We start from the raw sequence: 21,930 nt of genomic DNA, 5'->3' as shown, positions 1-21,930 counted from the left end.
TGAACAGGCGATAGCAAGAAAAGGTCATGTAACTTTCCATTTCCTCAGTATGAACATTCCACACTTCAATGACAGGACCGGGCAGATAACTTTGAATTGTATTCAGTTACTTAACAGGGATTATGTGAACTTTTTCAGAATAGTACTGCAATCACAACATACATGTAATCTAAATCAGAACTTCTGGATTACCAGTTACTACCCAACCCTCTCTGTAACACAAATACATTTAAGTCCACAAGTAGGACAGTGTGAGAAGGCACCATGTGTTTACACTCACGTCTTCTGTATGCCTGTGTAGGAAGGGTGCTCCCAGTGACGCACAGGGGCACTTTGGCATCACGCAATGCAGCACAAAAGCTATCTGGCAAGCCTAGGGTGGGGGTGGAACTTCCGGAGGTGCATGGGACAAGGCAGGACAGGACAGGACAGAACGTGGGAGGGCAGGACAGTGGTGTGTGAGGCAAAAGGAGGCTGCAAGAACAGTGCACTCCCCTTTAGATGACAAAAATTAATTCCTGAAGCAAAATGTTAAGTTGCAAGCCACAGTACCACTTCAAATCATACTCCCAGGACTTACAGAAACATTTTGGATACTCATGCACTTGTTATCAAGGCAGAAGACAAATGGGGAAAATCTTTAGTGACCCACAGAGAGAAGTCAAGAAACTCCCAGCACTGACCCAGTCAGACTGGATACTCCCCAGGCTCATATCCTCCAGACTGACTCTCCAGTGGGATCACTCTGCCCTGAGATACTTCACAGAATTTATCCATGCAGACAAACTCATCAAGCAAAATGTTTTTGTGGAAAAGAAAAAAAAAAAAAAAAAACTATATCCCTCTTGTTCACACCTCCCCGCTCTATCTTGGGTAATGTTTGTTTACCAAATACACACAGAGGGCCTGCCAACAGAGTGCGTTGCGTGACTCCGAGAACTTGTTCTCGCTCGCTCTCGGTCCGTTGCTGTGTCACTGCTTCTCATCTTACACAAAAGTCCAGTCCTCTCATGTTGTCCAGGTGATTCAATATTAATCTGCAGCCCAACCCACAACTGTCAGGCTGCTCACGTTCTTCTGACTTGATGACACATACGAACAAACATGCATAAAAAATATATCTAATCCCTCAAGAAGAAATAGTAGTTCACAGAATATGATGCAAAAATACACAGCGAACAGTGTTTTGTTTTTTTTCCTGAGGAAGCATTTTTTCATGCCGTTTACTCTAAACAAACTACTTAAATAACTACTCCACCTCCTAGCTATGTCTGTTTTGACATCTTCCCAATGGTAAAGATGTTTGCAGCCACCATAACACACATCAGTTCTGATAAAGTTCCTTTCTCTGACACAATGGGATCCATACCGGAGAACAACATTGCTGGCATTCCTGTGGTAACGTGCAGAAACCAATGCCTGGGATCCCCACTCCTGGGTATGAGTATATCCACGCAGACTCGGTTTGGGCCTGGGGTGTGTGTGTCCGCATGCATGCTAACACTATCATAAATATAGAGCAGAGCAAATCAGTGGAAGCACACGGTCAAAATAGAGAGCTAATGTCAAACAAAATAAAATATATTAGTGTGAGATATTTAAAATCTAACTTCAAATGAATCCCACCCTGAGTCGTATGTAAACCACTTTTTTTTACCCCCTACCCCAATGACAAATACACATTTACCTGTCTTTCAGCAAACTTGCTGATCTGCCTGTAATTTAAATGCTACCCCTGTAATTCTAAGTAGATCTAAAGTGGCAGGTTATGATTTTTTTTTAAGAGTAGCCTGATGTTTTTTTTACACTCAGCTTAGTGTAAAATGTTTGTGGAAATGGCAGAAGTCATGATTTTGCTAATGGGACAAAAACATCAACATCAAAACTTAAGCCTGTTTGGAAACCAAAGCCCTCCTGAGACCAAAAGCGCATTGTGTACAGTAATTGTGGTGAATCATTCAATTTGCCTATACTGACTCTCTTCCTATGTTAAGTGTAAATAATGTATTTCCTCCCCTAGAGGAAAATAAAACAAAACAGTTACCTCCAGCTGATGGTTCCACCTGCGCCGTTTAGAGAAGTGCCTTGCTGACCAACTTGCTATTGGTGGCTAATAACTTGTGATCACTTCAGGCTCCAGAAAATTAAGAATAGTGAAGCTGAAGAGGAGGCTTCAATATGCAGCACCCAGAAAACAATGGCTGATATTGAATTGGCTGCATCCATCTTTTATATACAGTCTATGGATGGAGTGTAACCATGACGACTATGTGCACATAGTATGCAGATTATATATAAATAGAATACACACTTTTTTTGGGCATTTTCCCCCCTTTTTTCTCACTGACTTAATTTTAATACTGAGCAGTCATTGAAATTACAGCACCTAATATAAGATTCTTTCTTTTTCCATTTTATTTGATTTTTTTTTTTTCTCACAAACTGGCAAATTGTCCCAGCCACCAGTCACAGTGTGGACTCCTCCTGTTAGTTTATAGTGGCAAATGTAGATGCTTTCGTAGCCCAAACAAAACATTAATGGGTGACCATAAACTGAGCAGTTCTCTGTGACTACGACCACACGATAGTCCAGTCATTAACAGGTCACTGTGGTTGTTAAGGGCCATTTAAGCACATTAGACACGGTCCAGCTAGCATAACCTGCTCAACACTTCTTACAGTGGGAGACTGCTGGAGGCAGTGTAGGGCAAACATTAGAGGTTAGTTCGTTATGAAGAAGCCCTGGTCAGGATCTCTGAGGGAGGCGAGAGAGCCCTGGAAAGAGGCCAGTGATGGAAAAGAGAGACAGAGGAGGGAAATGGGTGTTTAGTAGTGGGTGGCAAACACACACACACACACACACACACACACACACACACCCCCTCTCTCTCCTGGTGATATTTGGTGAAACCACATGGAAATGACTTTCAGAAACTTCTCCCTAACTGGGAGACACTCGCACTCTGACCTTAAATATACTTTAAACAGATAATCAGTTTCAATCAATTCAAATATTAGGTTGAATTTATAGTCAACGCACTAATTCAGAACATGAAGTAGTAAATTAAATAACCAAACTGTAAATGTACCACAGGTTAACAGAGTTGTAACATAGTCTTACAGCTATATTTGTTTGTTTTAAATCATTTAAGGTTGAATGAGTTTCCAATCCTCTTTCCTCTAAGATGCGTCAGTGAAAGGCGAGCCTGAATGAGCTAAAAAATAATTGCATGAATTTTTGCTTTTTGCTCTTAAAATTACATCACGCTGAAGTAATCAGTTATCTGTACTCACATTATAATGCACAGTGGATACATTTATGTACTGAGAACAATCACAATAATCTGTTCTTTAATCTTAAACGTTATTTTCACTTTTGTTGTGTAGCATCACAAAAAGAGAATTTAAAATGTGATCATCAGAACATTAAATGCATAAAAGTATTTTGATGAACCTAAAATATTACCTAAAGTAACAAAGTTCAGCATACAATGCTACATTGTGTTCAGCTTGTAAAGATTTTTAATAAACCAATCTTATATGAATGTCATTGTTAGCAGGGAAACCAATTTATAAACTGACAAAAAGATCAATCAAGATTTTAAATCATCACTTGTTCAAACCCTAACTGCAATTTAAAAAAAACAAAAAAAAACATTAAAATGTATCAAATGAAAAGTGACTTAAGATAATGCAGCTTTCATTCTTGTGCACAAATAAAGCATGAAGTGCTAAACATTCCTGCTTTTACAGTTTTTTTTCCAAATATCACCACCACAGGAAAGCAAAATGTTGGTACCCAGAGAAAGTCCCTATCCGGATGATGCAGTGGCGGCCCCACAGATCCTCCTGAGGGTAACTGAAAGGCACTGAGTGACCTTTATGAAAGAATTTCATAACAAAACTATGCTTGAAAAAAAGCTCAACAACCACAGTCTGCCAGCAGCGCTCTGGTTTGGTCTGGTCAGGTTTGGCTTGTTCTGGGGTTTATTGGTGCCATTCCAGACTGGCTACACACTAAGCCCACTTTGGCCCAGGATTTGCTTCCTGTGGCCTGTGTGTGGGTGCATGTCTTTCAGAACAAATGGTTGTTGTACTTAGTATTACCAGGACTCCTGGGGCCTCTAAGACACAGAGAGATGCATGCTTTGGATAGCTGAGGTGTGACAGTTAAAACTAAGAAGCCATTAGAAATACCACACACACACACACACACACACACACACACACACACACACACACACACACACACACAAAGCTCCCATTTACACATCTCTCTGGTATTCATTTTTGAAAAGCTTGCTAAAGATTAGTAAGTCACAAGATATTTGAGCATGTCCATATCTCTAAACTAATAGAAAAAATAAATTACCTAAAAATCATGAATGAAATCAATTGTGCTGCTTACTTTTTCCCATTTTTGCCAAAGGAATTTCAAGTCTCGTTTGCATTAAGACCCGTGCGTAGGTAACTTCTGTCACAGCGTGATATCTAACCAGTGTAAACGTCCCAACCAACTTTAGGGTTTCTAAGTAATGCTGCCGCTCCAGCAGTGAGAGCATCAGAACCACGTGCTGAAGTTCTGACACGCTATCAAGATGTAGTTAAAAATTCATGGCTTTAAACTGAATTTAAGAGGTGTTGAAATTAAAGCAAGATCCATTACCGCAGGCCAGCGGTGAGTCAAGGGGACCATTTCAAAGAAATACTGAACTTGATCCTGATGTGTCACCCATGTTCTGGTTAATATGCATGCAAAGGCATCAGTCGTGACTTTGGTGAACAGAGAAATGACTATGCTGGGTCATGTTTGAGCATGCACAGAAAAGGCAAATAACTTTCTGAGTTAGTTTCATGGCAGGGTTTAATCTACCATACCAATTAGAATACAGCCACAGCTTTCTGAAGAGCCACCTGTGGTAAGAGCCTGTCGGCTAATCAGTTCAGAAACAGCTTCTGAACTCTTGTGAAGTGACACAACAAAACACAGGCAGACACACGTTAAAAAAAAAAAAAAGTAGTGGAAAATTTAGACTAGGTCACAATACCAAGCAGCGTGAATCACAACTCACACAAAGGAACCAGGTTTCTGTCTATGTGACCAGGTGAGTGAGAGACAGGTCATCTCAAAAACACAGGTCCCAGTTAAAGGTCCATTATAGGACATGGGTTTGTAAGCCTGAATTAGTGGACAGCGCTTAACTACACAATAGCAGCTGATTCAAAAAACTAAGGAGCCGAGCAGCACCGTGTGAAGAGTGACAGCAGCAACAATTCGGGGACAGTGTGTGGAAGCCGCATTCACCGACCTGCTCAGCGCTTAGTGATAGTTGGCACTAATTAAAGCCGTGCTCCTGGTAATTGCCCACAGCCAAAACGTAATTTTAGGTGGGTTGCTGGGGAAAATCTGTATATTCTACACAAACCTCCTGTGCAACCTATAATTTAGCAATCCTAAAAGAAACTGAATATAGAAAACAACAGAATGTTCATTTATTTAGATGAGCCACTGGTTTATTTTTGATTTTTTTTTTTTTTTTGAAAGACAAATGATAAGTTATATACAAACATGGCTAGTTTTTTTTTGTTAACCCATTTATCCCAGTAACTGCAAAGATCAGTTCCTCTCTGTTATAAATCCACTCAAAGTAAAGACAGAAGGAAAAAAAGACTACCCCAGTTGCTATTATGTAAACAGCAATGTGCGCAGCTTCAATTATAATGACTTTAATTCATTGTTTCTGTTGATTTAGCATCGAGCGCAACAATTTTCATGCTGCCCATAACGACTTAATGGCAGCAGTCATTACTGAAAGTAATTTAATGGTGGATGACTCAGATGAGCTCTCTTCTAAAATATTTACAGCATTACCAAGCTTTCAAGAGTCACATTCATTACTAACCCCTTCTCAGTTAAACTGCGTAGAGCAGTGACACTCGCTGTCACTAGAAAACACACTTTAAAAAAGTTAGATGAAAGCTCGTCCCGCTCATAACTGTGATCGTCAACCAATCATTTTGATCACAGCAATCAACTGTGTGCACAGGTGCCTGGACTTAAGAGTGCGCGCACACGCGCATTTTTGTAACACCTACGCAGCTCCTGCCGAAATGAGATCTCTCCAGTGTTCCTGCATGATTTTATTGTTTTCATAGTCTGTATTGTAAGCACCCACCCACGACCTCTTTTCTCAGAGCAGCTGGATAAAGTACACTTGATGATGTGCCAAGTGTGCCTTCCCCTCCACCCCACCGCCTCACCCTCCCCTTTCTACGCCTGAGTTGCAGCTTTTTATCTTTCTCCATTAACCAGTGCTGAACCATGTACAATGATCTCCCGCAGTCTCATCAGGATGCAAACACAGAAGGGGGACACAGGGTCGCAATTGCCCATGTCAGAGAACAGAAGAGCTGCCACTTCTGCTCTGCTTTCATTGACTGGGATGATCTGCACGCTACTGGCTCAGTATCCCCCCCTGCTGGAGCCTCTGCAGTGTTCTCATAATGTTTACTGCTTCCCGCCAATTACTAAGCAAGTGTCCTGATAATACATGGTGTGTGTGTGTGTGTGTGTGTGTGTAGTCATTTCCAACTAATCTATTAGCAGTATTCGACTGCTGTATCAGCAGAAACCTTTGCCTCTCAGAGTGCCGAAGTCAATGAAATCAACACTGTGGCTGATACAAAAAAAAATATGTAACTACACATTTACTGTAAGGGATGTAAGAAATGTAAGAACTGGGGGTATGCTGGTAAGGGAGGAAAAGTTACGTAAAACCACACACACGTGTAACGTCATACCTCAGGGGTAGTCAAGACTGCAAGGATTCACACCTTTCTATACATTTAGATGAAAATGAAAAGCTGCTTTATAATGCACTTCTTTCAGTTTATGGTTCGCTATGTGCAGTCATTTGATTTTTCACTAGGGGCAGCTGATACATGCAGTGTTAAACATTTGTTATGTAAATCAATAAATCTGTGTCACATCTGTTTTTCTGAAAGAGACCGCATTCATTTTCAGCAGGACCGTTTCTGTGACTATGTGAATATGATAACACTGTTGCGCATTGTTAATAAAACGATGTACAACACTGGGTTAAAACATTTGCAGTGCTGCACTGCATTGATTTGATTTTTGTTGCCTTATTGACATCTTAAGGCCACTTGCACCCTCTACTGACACTCGATAAAAACAAACTCATTTATTCAAACACCGTGGGCTCAGTCTGTTTCTAACAAACTGAGCGAATTTAAGTGACACTGATATAAAATGCCAATTTTTCTTGTCCATTCGCATCCCGTGACCACGATATAAAAGTGCAAATTCTTATTTGTGTAAAAAAAAACTGAATTACAATGTTTATATTCAAATTTCAAGTCAGCACTAAAGTAATCTTAGCTCTCAGGTAGTGCTGCCTGCAAATAAGGATTACGTTCATCGTTGGCATCTAACGATGATTTGATAACTTAATTGTTTTAATCTACATATATATCTAAAGATATCTATCTTTCCTTAACCTCAAGCTGATATCAACTTTTTCAAAAAGAGTCCAAAATGTAAGCATCAGCCCACCATCTCAGAAGAGTAAGAACTGTAAGTCATATATTTTCTTTAAATATAAGCTGTTGTCAATATCAATTTATAAAATCATTAATTTTGCTCTCACATTTATCAGCTCCTCACAGAGTGAACTTGTACGCCACTTACAAAGCGGTGGTGTCTTTCCCAAATGTTGACTTCAGTTCAGAGCTCCAGTCTCTCATTTTTAACTCATCATTAGGTCTTCTGGACAGGATGGAAACTATAAGCCCAGAAAGGTCAGGCCGCATGTGTTGGACTTACAAGTTTGTGGAGACGTCTTAGCAAGTGCTCTGCACTTGACCCAGTTATAATCACTGACCTAGACCCAGTTCCTAAAAACAGAACAACATGCCTACTAGATTTCTCCAGTGTTCACTTACCACTTGTCAAAAACATTTTTTTTTCAGGACCCAGAGATCTAGAAAATCACATAGGAGCCTACACGGCTCATTTAGCAGTGTTTCTACAGAAAAGATGATGTATAATTAGAATTCTCCAGGGCCAGTTTTGTGCTTTTTACTTATGGTTTAGGCTCACAGAGAGAGGAAGCACATACATGCTCAAACGTGGTTAGAGTAATAACTCAATACCAATTAAAATATGGATATGAGCCAATTATCTTCAACATAATCCTTTGGCAAATGCTCTTTGTATATTTTATTATTCTTGTCTGACCACAATTCTTTTCACTGTAGATGTCTTGGAGTGATATCAGAGGCTTCAGGTTTGTCAGTGTGTATAACTTCAGAAGCATTTCCATCCTCCAGCGAGCCCATTTGCTGAGAAACACTCGATGCTTAAATGCGATTTTGTTCAGAGCATTTTTATTTGAAATTTCATATTTAAAAAGAAATCACGAGATTCACAGAACCAAAATATCTGCTCTAGTATCGGCCCTTGAACAACAATATGAGTCAATCTCTATAAAAATGCACAAGAGCAGTTCCAACAAGGATCATCAGGTTCTGTCATGAACCCAGTGACACCACAACCTGCAGCAGCGGCCGCGCTCACTAGATGGCGACATGCTACTTTAAAAAGCTTGCAAAGAAACTGAGCTGGGAAAGTGAGCCTCTCAAATTACATTTTGGAGCGCCCGAGTTTGGCTTTTAAAAACAGCAGAATAGAGGACATGCACTTCAAAGTTTCCAGTTCAGCTCCACTGGGTCAGGGCGCAAGAGTGTGACAGCGGACTCCCCGATGACAGATGGACTCAGAGCAGTCAAACAAGCAGATGTTTTGGGACCTCGCTCTGATCAGCACCAGAGACGCGAAAACCCTCCATGCCCTAGACTAGGGTAAAAAAACAAAAACAAAACACGGATATGAAGAGAACTGGGCAAAAAAACTGAGGGAAAGGGGGAGAAAAACAGGGGAGTGTATGGAGAGGAGAGGCACAAAAAGGAAAGTAAGAGGAGGGAGTGTCAGAGAAAGTGAGAGTGAGCGACACAGTAGGGAGCAGGAAAGTGGGGAGAAAGGAAAGAGAAAGAACTCAGATAGGGGGAGGGAAAGTGTTTTTATCCTCATGTGCACCCAGTCAGAGGGGTCACTGAGTGCGATTGTTCCTGGACTGCCTGTCAAAACAGTGCGGCTACCAGAGCGCCTATTCACTCTGAAATGCAAACCCATACTAACACACTCACACATGTGTGTGCAAATGCACAGGGAAGCCTCCAAAATCTTTGATCAATGCTTTTATTAAGAGCAGCAACTTAACAGCAGCATCAACCCAGCTTTTCGAGACCTGCGTCACAGCACCACCATCACCCATCGCGTTTGAGCTCTGTCACAGACATGCACAGACAAGTGAATAACTGCAGCGTCAAAGAGTGAGGACTCACACAAAATGCCGTCTTACCAGATAAAGGAGGAAAGTGTGCAAACCGGTGCCAAGACCCACAGAGGAGAGGATGCCCAGACCGAGCCAGTAGGCACACCACAGCGTCTTCTTCTCCATGTAGCACACATACTGCAGAGGCCAGAGAGAGGGACGGTCAACCACATGGCAGAGACACATGCACAGAGTGTGAAGAAAACAAGAAAAGGGGAAGGGGAGGGAGGGGGAGTGTGCACAGTGTGAGCAAGGAAGGGACAGAGGAAGAGTGAGAGAAGGTAAGAGCAAAAGTGTGTGAAACAGAGGGTACTCTAAAGGCTGGGAGAGGGCAAGTGAGTGGTAGAAACAGAGAGGGAGAGGAAGAAAGTGAGGGAGAAACCTTTAGAGACAGAGGTTGTTATTGAGTTTAAAGGACAGAGCTGTAGGGTAGGAGTGCTCAGCACAGAGCTCCATTATTCTTTTTGGTGGCAGCCAGCTCTTACACAACATGTAAAGAAAGGCAAGCCAAGATCTCTTCCTCTTTCTTTTCCTCATGTTTATCCACCACTATCACTCCACCTATCACGCCGCTTACACCTCCTCCTTTCAAGCCAAGGCAGGTTGTTTTCAGGAGGAAGCACGGAGTGTGTAGATTACGGGAAGAGGGGAGGGAATTTAGGAGTGGGGAGGAGGTGGGGTGGGGGCTCTGACCAATAACTCCATTTCCCAGGAAACCCAGGAAAACAAAAAACAGCACACTTTACTGGCAGAATCCTGGGAAGCACAGTGCCAGCCATGAGAGATTGTTACGTGCAGTTACTGAGAAGTGATTACACAACTCCAAAGACTGTATATAACACTGCATTTTTTGTGCCAGCGGGTTTAAAAATCCACAAAAAATGCAGAACTGTGAAAGGTCTCTGGTGAATTTACAGCACAGTGTGCTGTATTCTGAGGCAGGTAAATCTAAGCACATTTGTTCATGCTGATATTTAATGCATGTATCAGCTGTTGACAAACAGTAACTCTGGGCATACTGCAGTCAGATCAAATCCTGGATGACACTTACAAAGCGCTTGCTACGGCTGACTTGAATGCATGGACAGGAGAAGCCAGGAATCAATCAATCCTGCACCAAATATACACATCACAATTGGTGTTGTCATGGTAAAAAAGTGGGAGACTATAACCTGCACCTGCATAATTGTCAAATAAGTAATTGCTACAGGTACAGCTACATTAATAACCCCCTCAAAGACCCACACCTTTATACATACGAATGCTCATTATATGCTAAGAAATAGGTACAGTTTTATTCACCTTCTGGTGTGCTCCTTCAATACGGTAGGCAATGGAGAGGAGGATAAGCAGGATCAGCAGGCCAAACACAGTCTGTCTTTGCTGCCAGAGCCTGAGTGAAGGAGTGAATGAAGGCAGACACTTAAGTGAGAGGGGGCAGAAGTTGGTGGTAAACAAAGCAGAAAGATAATGTTTAGTAGGAGTGATAAAGTATGAGGGCAGAGGGAAAGCGATGAGGAATTAGACAAAGCATGAATGAGGAAGTGTTAGTGAAAGAAAAGGATTTCAACTCTGGACAAGAGAGACATCTGTTGGAAGCTCAACAACTCACTGCAGGTCTCCATCGACAGGAGAGGCACTTTTCCAGACGGGTAACATACTGCCTGTACTAGCATCCTTTTACTTTCACCCCATTAACATGTATGGAGGGGACAAAATATTAGAGACACTTTTAAATTATACAAGCCTGAATAAACCCAAAGTAAAACTTCCTCATGATAGCAGCAAAGACTGATATTTATAGGCTTCAAAAACATTCACGGTGAAGCAGGTGCTGTGTGAGATAGCATTTTATTGCAGTTGTTCCCACTCAGGTACACTAACCATCTGGTGCTTCACGTTTAAAAAGTCTACTGTTGACATAGTTTATCTTAAATGTTAAATTTATACGTTTATAAAAAAAAAAAAAAATCACACAATTAAAGACACAGGGCTTTCTAGTTGCTAAGCTAAGTTAGGGTGCTATTAGCAGATGTTCGATATTAAGCTAACCTTGTTTAGCGGTTGTGTTATGTTGGCTAACACTGGCCAATGCCTCCTAAAAGGTGTAGAAAAGGTTGAACAGCTGTTGAATAACAGTCTGTATGCAAGCATTTTCTTTTACTTTCTCCTTCGCTTATAGATTTACTTACTGGAGGAAGATTTTCCGAGTGAACAGAAGCCCCTAATCGGTCCCAGGGGCAAATAATTAGGGTTCATTAAAGGGGAAATTTCTCGCTGAGTAGAAAAACTGAACCCCTAGTGACGCAAACTGTCTCTACCTGCTGCCGCCGTCATTCACTCAATTTTACGTACTGGCATGCATTAAAGTTTTCCAGGTTTTGCACTTTACTGAGAGATGAAGGCTCAAAAAAGGTGCAAAAAGACAATATTCAAAACCAATACTTAGGTTAGTCTGTACTAATATAGCCAGAATATTCCAAATTTGCAGTGTGCACAAAAACAATTTTAATTTTCAGCTTCCGAGTTTTATTCTTGGACTGCACTAGAGTAGCTTTGGATAATTTAAAATTTACCTTGATTGCAGCGCCTCTGTTCATTCACTGACCTGTCTTGGTCCCAGCTTTGTTCTGATTGGCTGTCCCTCATAAACAGAAGGTTTATACAGCAGGTGGGTGGGATTTATGTGTGAGATGACATTATTAGGGATATCCACTCATACAAGAGTAGAAAAAAAACTGCCACAAATGTTTTATTATTAAAACCAGAATTTCCATTCAATTCATTTCCATATTTTACCATAATGTTTTCTTACAAAATGCCAGCCCCTCACAAACCCCTATCCCAATCCTCCCATTGTTGCACAAGCCATTTATGCGTTAAGAACAAGTGCATGGCCACAAGACAGGACAGTGTGTTGCCTCGAGGACTCCCATATGTTGTAAATTACAAACCACTTTTAACAACATCCAGGGTAAACTTCTCTGCATGCGAGCAGACTAAAGCCTTAATGTGTTTGCATGTGTGCTGGTGAATAGCAGCTTCTCTCAGTCAGAACATTGCTCGTGGTGCTTGCGGCTCACCACATCCTCTTGTAGTTTTAGAAAATAAACACGTTGTCCTGACACGCTTAACCACAAAGGCCCCCCTGAGAGTACACTCTGACCTTCTTCTGGGCTCCTCGTGTTATTAGGTGTGCAAAAGACATGCTTTACAGTGCAGGGAATTTACCATCAAGACAAAAATCTGATGTAATCTGATCCGATCCTGTTGCTTTGTGGGTGAGATCATGCCAGCCTGTGTAGCGGAAATACCTTACTGGTAGAAAGGAAGAGGAGTACTAAGCGAAAAAGTGACACAGATCATGTGATGTTTCTATTGTGCTGCATTAAAGACTTCTGACTGAAGACAAAACTATGGTTGATAGTACTGAGTCAGCCAAGGTTACCTCTTATCTGGTGGTGTTTATACCCTTTTTGGGTAAGTGAGAGTACACAGTGCTACCTCTTCCTCTTTTTGCCTGAGAATGAAAGCAGCAACTACCACTGTAAATAAAACTGACAAAAATACTCCTTAACTGCTATAAATCTGCATGCTGCTTTCTCAGTGAAACAAGTATTAAAGTTTACAGGGAAGCATGACCAAACGCACAGGACATAAATGTTTCAAGCTTTAGCGTCATCTTTCATTAGAGATTTACAGCTTGAGCAGATGCATAGAACCTACATTATACTGCCAAAGGTTTTCGCTCGTCTGCCTTCACTCACAGATGAACTTGAGTAACATCCCATTCTTAATCCATAGGGTTTAATATGATGTTGGCCCACCCTTTGCAGCTATAACACCTTCAACTCTTCTGCAAAGGTTTTCCACAAGGTTTAGGAGTGTTTATGGGAATTTCTGACCATTCTTCCAGAAGCACATTTGTGAGGTCAGAGACTGATGTTGGATGAGAAGGCCTGGCTTACAGTCTCCACTCTAATTCACCCCAGAGGTGTTCTGTCAGGTTGAGGTCAGGACTCTGTGCAGGGCAGTCAAGTTTTTCAACACCAAACTCTCTCATCCAGGTCTTTATGGACCTGCTTTGTGCTCTGGTGTGCAGTCATGTTGGAACAGGAAGGGGCCATCCCCAAACTGTTCCCACAAAGTTGGGAGCATGAAATTGTCCCAAATGTCTTTGTATGCTGAAGCATTAAGATTTCCTTTCACTGGAACTAAAGGGGTCGAGCCCAACTCCTGAAAAACAACCCCACACCATAATCCCCCCTCCACCAAACTTTACACTTGGCACAGTGCAGTCAGACAGGTACCATTCCAGTGGCGGCGTGCTTTACACCACTGCATCCAACACTTTGCATTGCACTTGGTGTTGTAAGGCTTGGATGCAGCTGCTCGGCCATGGAAACCCATTCCATGAAGCTCTCTACACACTGTTCTTGAGCTAATCACATGAAGTTTGGAGGTCTGTAGTGATTGACTCTGCAGAAAGTTGGTGACCTCTGCACACTATGCACCTCAGCATCCACTGATGCTGATTTTACTTGGCCTACCACTTCATGGCTGAGTTGCGGTCGTTCCCAGTCGCTTCCACTTTCTTATAATTCCACTAACAGCTGACTCTGGAATATTTAGCTGTGAGGAAATTTCACGACTGGACTTGTTGCACAGGTGGCATCCTATCACGGTACCATGCTGGAATTCACTGAGCTCCTGAGAGCGACCCATTCTTTCACTAATGTTTGTAGAAGCAGTCTGCATGACTAGGTGCTTGGTTTATACACCTGTGACCATGGAAGTGACTGGAACACCTGAATTCAATGATTTGGATGGCTGAGGGAATACTTTTGGCAATAAAGTGTATATTGAAACGGCTTGTGCATTATATCCAACTAATTCAATGTGCACTGTCACAAAAAGTCTACTAATTAGCACATTACCTATTTCACCATTATCCCTAAATAGCTCCTTGTACAAACATGAAAACTCTCTAAACTCTTGTTGACATCACTCATGATGCCACCAGTCAGAAATAGATGAAGTACCGCTGCAGAAACAGTGCAGTAATTTTGGGAGAGCCACACACCCCTCCTCTACACTCACCTGCAGATCCATCCTTTAAGGGTAATCAGCAGTTCCAGAGTGAAGCAGTGAAGTGTGAGCAGAGGTTTCTTCCATAAAACCAGGGCTTCACGCTCTTCCCTGTCCCTCTGCTTCCTATCATCCACAGGGAGCTCTGAGTCTTTTTCAAGAATAAAGATAAACAAACATGAACACAGGAAAACAATTTTATTACTGCTCCACTAATAATAAAAGTGTCATTAAGCATGGGGTTTATTTTTGGCTTTACCTGTCAGCTCTCCATTTTGCTGTTCCTTTATACCCAGGCGCCTCTGAGGTAGTTCACCTTCAGCCCCACACTTTGCCATATTATTAATCTGGAAGGAGACCTGCCAAGACGAGAGACAGGCCTTCAGGACAGCGTCACACACACTGATCTGCTCACCAGATCTGAAACTGATACTATTCCAAAACAAATACAGAGTCACATTCAGTAACACAGAGAACCCCCAAAACAGTCTCCACTCTCAAACATGTCTCCAGACACTCACACACAGGCTAAACAGCTGGTTTAGCTCTGCTCCTGCATCCTGCAGAGTGCTGGTAACCCAATTGGGCCCGCACATGACCCAATAAGTACTTTAATTAGCATCAGTGTTGATACGGATACAGGGAGCAAATGCAAATCCTGTTCATTTTTCCTTTTTTTTTTCAGTAAATTTCTGTCAGTGATCAAGAACTGTACACAGTGGAGGGAACATCAAAATGTATAAATAATAGGTTTAATGGTGTAAGACAATATTATGTTTTAAGCTTCCTCACTTCACTTATTTGCTCACAGGAGATCCACACACCTTCATGCACGTGCCTGCAGGCATGTGAGTGTCTCACTACAGAGCCTCGTGTCTCTCAGGAATCTGTCAGTAAGCAGCAAGATGGGGACTCTGACACTGAGGTATGCAGCTCACCATCTGGTGGAATTGTCAGTTCCTCTCACAGACACACACATAATCTCGGAGCTTAATCCCTCTATCCTGTGCCCTAGGTCTAGGCCTCTGGCTTGTGTTTCCATGTGTTCACACTCACAGAGTTCACACACAGCACTGATAACACAGTGGCTCTTTAAAACCTGCGCAAATTAAATTACATAACACATTCTTAGCTGTATGTGAAATACAAAGTTTCACCCCGTTAGGTTAAGATGATGCTGGCAGAGAGACGTCCAGTAATTGCTTTCTGAACTTTGAAGAACCCGAAAAGATATGAGACCAAATATATGTTCAGCATTTTTAAAAAGTCCAAAAGTTAACACACTTACATGACTACTGAACAATAAAGCTGTGAATGCTTTGCAGTCTAATTTGTGCAACTGAAGTGCTGCACACAGGAAAATACAGACAATTAGCCTGCAGGGCATGCAGAGAGCGAACTCTGGCTTTCTCAAGGAACCGCGCACACACACAGTCTTATCCCAGATTTCATACCTTTAGGATGCACTCACTATAAGCACTTAGCCCATGCTTGATGCACGCCGAATCATTTGCCCTTTTGCACATGAGAGAACAGAGCTTTGTCCAAGAACTGCACTTAAGAAAGTGTGTCAGTGTATGACATCCTGTGAACAACCCCGACAAAACAAACCTGCGCCAAACTCTTGTATTTGTGCAAAAACATGACCCTTTGCACCCACAAGTCTGTGCTTTATCCTACAGAACAGCTATTTTTATCAGTCATTAAATTGCATTGCATGCATCACAACCAGTAAGCGGTTTCATAACGACACTTCTGCTTATGTGAGATGCAGTAGCACAGCGCTGCTCCGGCGCCCGATTGCGCAATCACTTCTACCAAAACAACTCAGACCTGTTGAGTAACTCTGCTGCCAGGGACAATGAGGAAATTCAAGACAGAGCACACACACACACTTCAGGATGAGAAATTTAATACGCTGTAATCAATTCACACTTTTGTTAAACAGAAACAACAACCGCGCACAGCAGAGAGATTATGAATTTGATCTAAAAAGCAAAGCGCAGGCCTTAAATACAACACTGAAGTCTATTCGAGCAATGCAGAGCAAACTCACCGTTCAGCTGATGTTTAGTCTGCAATGAGCTCTGAGCTCAAATGTAAAAAAAATTAGAAAAAAAAAACAGTGGTGAAGCTGCAGTAGCAATGTAGGGCAAGTGTATGCTTACCCATGAACTGCATCATAACTTGAGTGCAGGGTGTGGTGATGAAGGGGGCCAGTGAGGGATAGAGTACTGGTGCAGGGTTTGCTGGGGGAGGGGGTGCAGTGGGGTGGATAAGGCTGACAGAAGACAGACACAGAAAGTGGGAGAGATTTCATCATTTGCCTGCTGAAACCTCCAGAGAGGCAGTCTAATTAAGGGTCTATAAATAAGTGGATCACTTTCCTGGAGCGCACTTCTAACACTTCTCGGCCCTCTGTAGGTTTCACACTGAGAGTGAATGAATGGCATCGGGCAAAAAGAGCTCAGCTAATTCTCAAATTAGGAAGAGAGAAAAAAAAAAAAAGCAACTAAGGACGCCGCATTTTTCAGGTCATAAGCGGAGACCAGCAGCTGTCTACTGGCATGTTTGAGTTTCTCATTTTCCGGAGTTGAAAAAGAAGTTGTCCGGTGGATCAGGCTTTTCCCACAGGTGGAAGGTGTTTCTGTGTGGGCTTGAAGAGTTCAGATTTTTCTGATTTACTCTCTCCCGGGATCTTGTTAAGAAAGTGGAGTAATAGGAAGATTCCAGAGCTCAAGGCCTTCTGCGTCATTTACCGCATGACCATATAACGCGGTGAAATATAGATTCTTAAAATGACTGATATCTGTGAGAGCCTGAGCATCTGCCTAGAAATTGCAGCTCTGAAATCAGTTCAGTTTTCTCTATGTTAGTCTGGACCCTGTCAGATGGATGACAAATTGCTCAGAGGTCATTTAGTTTATATAAAAGAAAAATAAAGTGGGGAAAAGAAGATATCGATGCAGGCCACAGGAATGAGCACCAAAACTGCACATAAGGACAAACATTACATTATTAAGGTTAAGCAATCTGTTATTTTCATAAATTATGTTTTTCCATAAATATTTACTTTAGCTTCCGATGTTTGTTTTTCTAATTTTGTTCAATATCACAGTTTTCATTTTTTAAAAACAATATCTTTTAGGTGAAACATTGTCCCTGTTTTTAATCGGCTTGTTCGTCTGATTCTATAATGTGCTGACACTCATCATACGCGCTGGATGAAAGGCGTATAGTTACACAATCCTTCATAACACTTCACATGTAAATGAGCAAGAAGAAACTCTTTGCTCAGTCAGCTTACACAAGCTGTACAGCTGCATATCAGCACATTCTGTGCGGTAAAGGCTCGATTTAGACTGCTGTCTACAAGCCCCACACGTAACAGGATGGGATTTCATGCACTGCAGTATCATAGTATTTGCCATGTGTACAGTATTAAATCTAATACATAATTATTTAACATTGTGAATGGCTGGGAACAGGTGGGCATGATGACCTAATGTTAGATGCTGTATGTGGGAATGAATGTGGGATATCTGCCTGTAACTGAAGCTCTATCAGTGAAATATTAACCAGTTTCCAGCCATTTTGAGGTTCCTGAATGTTTTTAGCTGTTCCCGGTGCTCCAGTCACATCAGAAAATGCCTGCTTTGTTCAATAGAGGGCAGTGTTACCCTGAGGTGTAACACTTGATTGGCCTTACTGGGTCATGGTTTGTTATGTTATGTGTTGCATATTTGTGTGTGCGTACCCTGTGGAATCCTGACAGTTGTGTTATCAGTTAGAAATGCATCATTTAGATTGAGCAGCGCATCTTTCAGTAGGAGTGTTGAACTTCAACAGGACACCACGTCTGGGAAAAAAACTTGGAAAATGATGGAAGAGCACTTCAGGAGAGATGAAGAGAAGCGGGAAAACCTGTGAGTGCTACAGGCCAAAATCGCTGACCCTCATCCTTGTTTGGACAGTATATGATAAAGAGACGCGTCAGGGTAACGGCTCATATTCTGCTGTTTCTGTAGCGAAGTGGAAGAGATCAGGAGAAGACTTCACGAGGCCGCAACCAGCTACAGAGAGACGAAAGAGATCCATGACAAGCTGTTTGTGGATGAGCGGATAATTGAAGAGCAGATAAAAGCAGTGGAGGCTGAAAATAAGATCTTCACAAACACACTGAAAAAGTACTACACTCAGCAGCTACACTAGGCTTCATTGCAAGGAGGCAACTGTTCATGGGGTGTTTTTTTAAACCAGGATTCACCGACTATACAGGGCTGTAATCTCATAACAAGCTAAAACTAATGCTCATCATTCCTCTGTGGTCCTCTGTGATGACATTGTTGAATTGATTGTGTATTCAGGTTGCGGCAGATGGGAAAAAAAAAGAAAAATCTGGAAGCTTTTGGCTCAGCGGGAAACATTAATGAGAAATCTGGTGAGAGACATGCAGAAACTACGCCAAACAACATCGGGACAAATGCTTGTTCATCTTGGAATAATGATAGCTGGTGATGACCCTGTCATCTACACCAGCTGACCAATATTAAACATCATCTGGCAATATCTGAGATGGCAACAAGCAAAGCATTTCATCCAGTAACCTCCACTTTAACCGGTGCTGATTTCATGTCCCGACTTCACTGACTGTCTATGTTTTGTGCAGGAGGAGGAGAATCAGCTGCTGAAGGACAAACATGAACACCTGGCCGCTGAGGTGACATCTGACTGAATAATTACTGTAACAATGTAACAGCAAAATTTGTCTGTAATGGCTGGATTCATGCACACAGTCTCACTCTGTCTCTCTTCTGCTTCTCTTTCAGCTGTTCTGTCTCAGGGAGAAATGTCAGAAAAGAAGATCAGCTATGCAGAAATTTCAGGTAATCTTTTTTTTTTTTTTTTCCATTTATACCACCAGTGTAAAGTTATAAAGCACATTCTGCCAAACTGCCTATTTGCCCAAATAGCACATTGATAGTAATAGTAAAATCAGATTGTAGCATTTTATGGCTCCTGTAGGACAAACTGGAGGAGGTTCAGGAAGTCTTACACAGTAATGGTGAACAAATACAGAAGGTATGAGTAACTTCATGAAATCTTTCATACTGTCTGCTAAGAGTCTCTCTGTGTGTCTCGTTGAGTGTCACAGTTTTTGAATTGATTTGAATGTCAGTCTGAGTGTCTTTGTGTCTGGCAGTTATCCAGGACAGTGATTCAAAAGAATAAAGAAACAGAGGAGAATCTGAAGATTATTGAGGTATGAGAGAGAGAGAGAGAGAGAGAGCGAATGCTCACTGCTCTCATTGTTTTACATTTCTGGCATTTCACCTTTTTTCCTGCAGGATTTAAAAAAGGAGCAACGAGAACTACGTAAGCAGCTCGGCACCAGACAGGAAGACGAATTCCTGTAAGCAGCATGATCATTTATGCTCTTATACTGGTTTGCAAAAGAAGTCTCGCTTACTTAGTGGCACCATTAACCAGTACTGGACTTTAATATAAATTACTCTACATGTCTTTCAGCCTTTGACGAGAATCCTGATATTCTCATATCTTTCTATATTACAGTGGGCAAACGTTTGTTTGGGGTTTTCTCACGTCTGTCCGTTCTTTGGTTTGACAGAGCTGCACTGCAATTCCAAGAGGAGTCCAACACGTTAACAGAGGCACAAAACATGGTAAAACAGAGCACAGTATAATTATTTACCACCTTTATGATGTCTTCTTCACATAAAGAAAGTAAATGAGCACCAAATATCCAGTTATCATTTTGGGTCTGAAAAGAGGAAAATCTCATTCAGAGATTAAAACTTTAATATCATGTTTGTAGGATGAGAAGGATAAAAAACATCAGGATAAGAGGCCCCATCAGACTCAAAAGACAAAGAGGAGGTACTTAACAGCCATACGTCAAACTAAAAACAACACAAGTTCCCTTGTGTTTTGCTTACTTGAGTATTATGTGTTTATGTTTAGTTGGTGGTGTGATTGTGCTAAGGTCCTGCGGAAAGGAGTTAAGTTAGGCAGCATCATCCTTGGTCTGCTCTTTTTTGGCGTCCATCTGCGGCATTCCAGATCCTGACTGCAGCCCATCGCAGTTGACCTGCTGGAGCCCAACACTAAACTCAGCTGCAGAGTCCCTTCTGTTTATTAACATCGAGCTAGTTTATACTCCACCAAACGCACCAGCATTAACCTCCTTCAGAAAAAAAGAACTGTTGCACCTGACCGTCCAGGAAGGGGAAGGAAAAAAAATTAAAGATCAGATTAAAGCAGTCCAACTGGGCAGCACAACTTTCAAATGAATTCAAATAAAGGAATAAATAACCGGAAATGTTATTCTTTGCTGGTTTTAATTATTAGTCCTTATTTTTTTCTAAGCACGTTTAATCTGGAAATCTTTGGAAAAGGATGTTAAAGATTGAGGCAGGAGGAAATCATTTCTTCATGATTGAGGAACTGCAGATGAAGCATCAAAAGTAAAAGTACTCTGCAGTAATATGTTCCCCATCACTGTTATATGGATCAATATTACTGCTGCAGTTGTTTGAGGGTCAGCTCACTTTAAAACACTGTATATTCTATTTGTTCTACATTTCACTAGACAAGCACTGCCCGCCTTGCTTGCCCTGCCTGCACCACCACCTTGTCATTAATATGTCAGATCAGAAAGGTCAGACTTTGATGATAAACTTTATGCAAAACACCATAATGCTGGTTTTGGATTATCATCACTGAAAACCGGATTTAGAGAAATAAAATTCTTGCATCACATTCAAACTGTTGTTTTTGTGTTTAAAACAATCAATCGAGAATCGATGAAATAACCAACCAGCCTGACCACAGTGTTTAACCAGTTTCATGTGTTAGCATTGTCACTAGCATAAGGGAGCGATTCCTGAAACTAAGCAAAGTACAAAGCCTGCATAAACATTGTGATGTCTCAAGCAGTCGTTTGCTTTTACCTATTTAAAAAAAAAAAAGTTTCTATAATTTCTGCATTAAAATCAACTTTTCTCATTGAAATAAATCTGAACTTAATTTAGAAATAACTTCCCTTGCTGTTAACACCAGCCTCACTGCCATTTACAGATGCCAAAACTGGAGTTTTGACATCTGTAAATAGCAGTGAGGCTGGTGAGTGCTTCTCTCCAGGCTGTCTCCATGAAGTGTGGAGTCAAGGAGCACTTGCTTTGTATAGTGAGCGTATCCTGTAAGAGTGGTTATGCTGTTGTATTATGGAGTGCTACTGTAGTCCACCTGCTTATGATGATACCCAAGCAATCCAGCTTACAGCTTAACTCAGTTACAGCTTGTGAGTCTAGCCCCTCTCCGGGAAACTGGTTCCAGTGCCCAGGCTATGAGAGGCGACGTTCCATGTCCCAAGAGCCAGCCTCGATAGCCGGGGATCGGTCTGCCA

At 41.7% G+C, this 21,930-nt stretch overlaps 2 protein-coding genes across 4 annotated transcripts in view; one reads left to right on the top strand and one right to left on the bottom strand.

The window, feature by feature from the left end:
- The window catches only part of LOC115792062 (vacuole membrane protein 1-like), a 52,194-nt gene extending 35,516 nt beyond the window's left edge, over nucleotides 1-16,678 (bottom strand). Inside the window, exons 1-5 of one of the 2 annotated variants that reach the window (XM_030746433.1) lie at nucleotides 16,561-16,678; nucleotides 14,764-14,863; nucleotides 14,517-14,655; nucleotides 10,719-10,809; nucleotides 9,444-9,554 (exon numbers count right to left, since the gene is read on the bottom strand). In XM_030746433.1, the coding sequence (XP_030602293.1) occupies nucleotides 9,444-9,554; nucleotides 10,719-10,809; nucleotides 14,517-14,655; nucleotides 14,764-14,842 (420 nt within the window). In that variant the 5' untranslated portion in view covers nucleotides 14,843-14,863; nucleotides 16,561-16,678. Of the gene's footprint in view, nucleotides 1-9,443; nucleotides 9,555-10,718; nucleotides 10,810-11,028; nucleotides 11,097-14,516; nucleotides 14,656-14,763; nucleotides 14,864-16,560 lie in introns of those variants that run through there. The other variant, XM_030746434.1, reaches the window with a different exon arrangement.
- LOC115792063 (golgin subfamily A member 6-like protein 7) lies at nucleotides 10,825-20,821 on the top strand. Of its 2 annotated transcripts, XM_030746435.1 has the most exons (10): nucleotides 10,825-11,068; nucleotides 15,316-15,429; nucleotides 19,174-19,224; nucleotides 19,334-19,390; nucleotides 19,530-19,586; nucleotides 19,708-19,767; nucleotides 19,853-19,917; nucleotides 20,134-20,188; nucleotides 20,341-20,402; nucleotides 20,487-20,821. In XM_030746435.1, exons 1-10 carry the CDS (start codon nucleotides 10,949-10,951, stop codon nucleotides 20,590-20,592), a joined length of 747 nt encoding a protein of 248 aa, XP_030602295.1. In that variant the 5' UTR covers nucleotides 10,825-10,948; the 3' UTR covers nucleotides 20,593-20,821. The 2 variants fall into 2 exon arrangements, 1 of the variants encoding a protein (XP_030602295.1); XR_004021001.1 differs by lacking the exon at nucleotides 20,487-20,821 and having other exon boundaries at nucleotides 20,079-20,188; nucleotides 20,341-20,398.
- Nucleotides 20,822-21,930: the final 1,109 nt, after the last annotated feature.

The sequence above is a fragment of the Archocentrus centrarchus genome, chromosome 14 (genome assembly GCF_007364275.1).
Source record: "Archocentrus centrarchus isolate MPI-CPG fArcCen1 chromosome 14, fArcCen1, whole genome shotgun sequence".
Taxonomy (NCBI): domain Eukaryota; kingdom Metazoa; phylum Chordata; class Actinopteri; order Cichliformes; family Cichlidae; genus Archocentrus; species Archocentrus centrarchus.
Note: the sequence above shows the minus strand (reverse complement) of the source record. Positions and strands in the feature narration are given on the sequence as shown.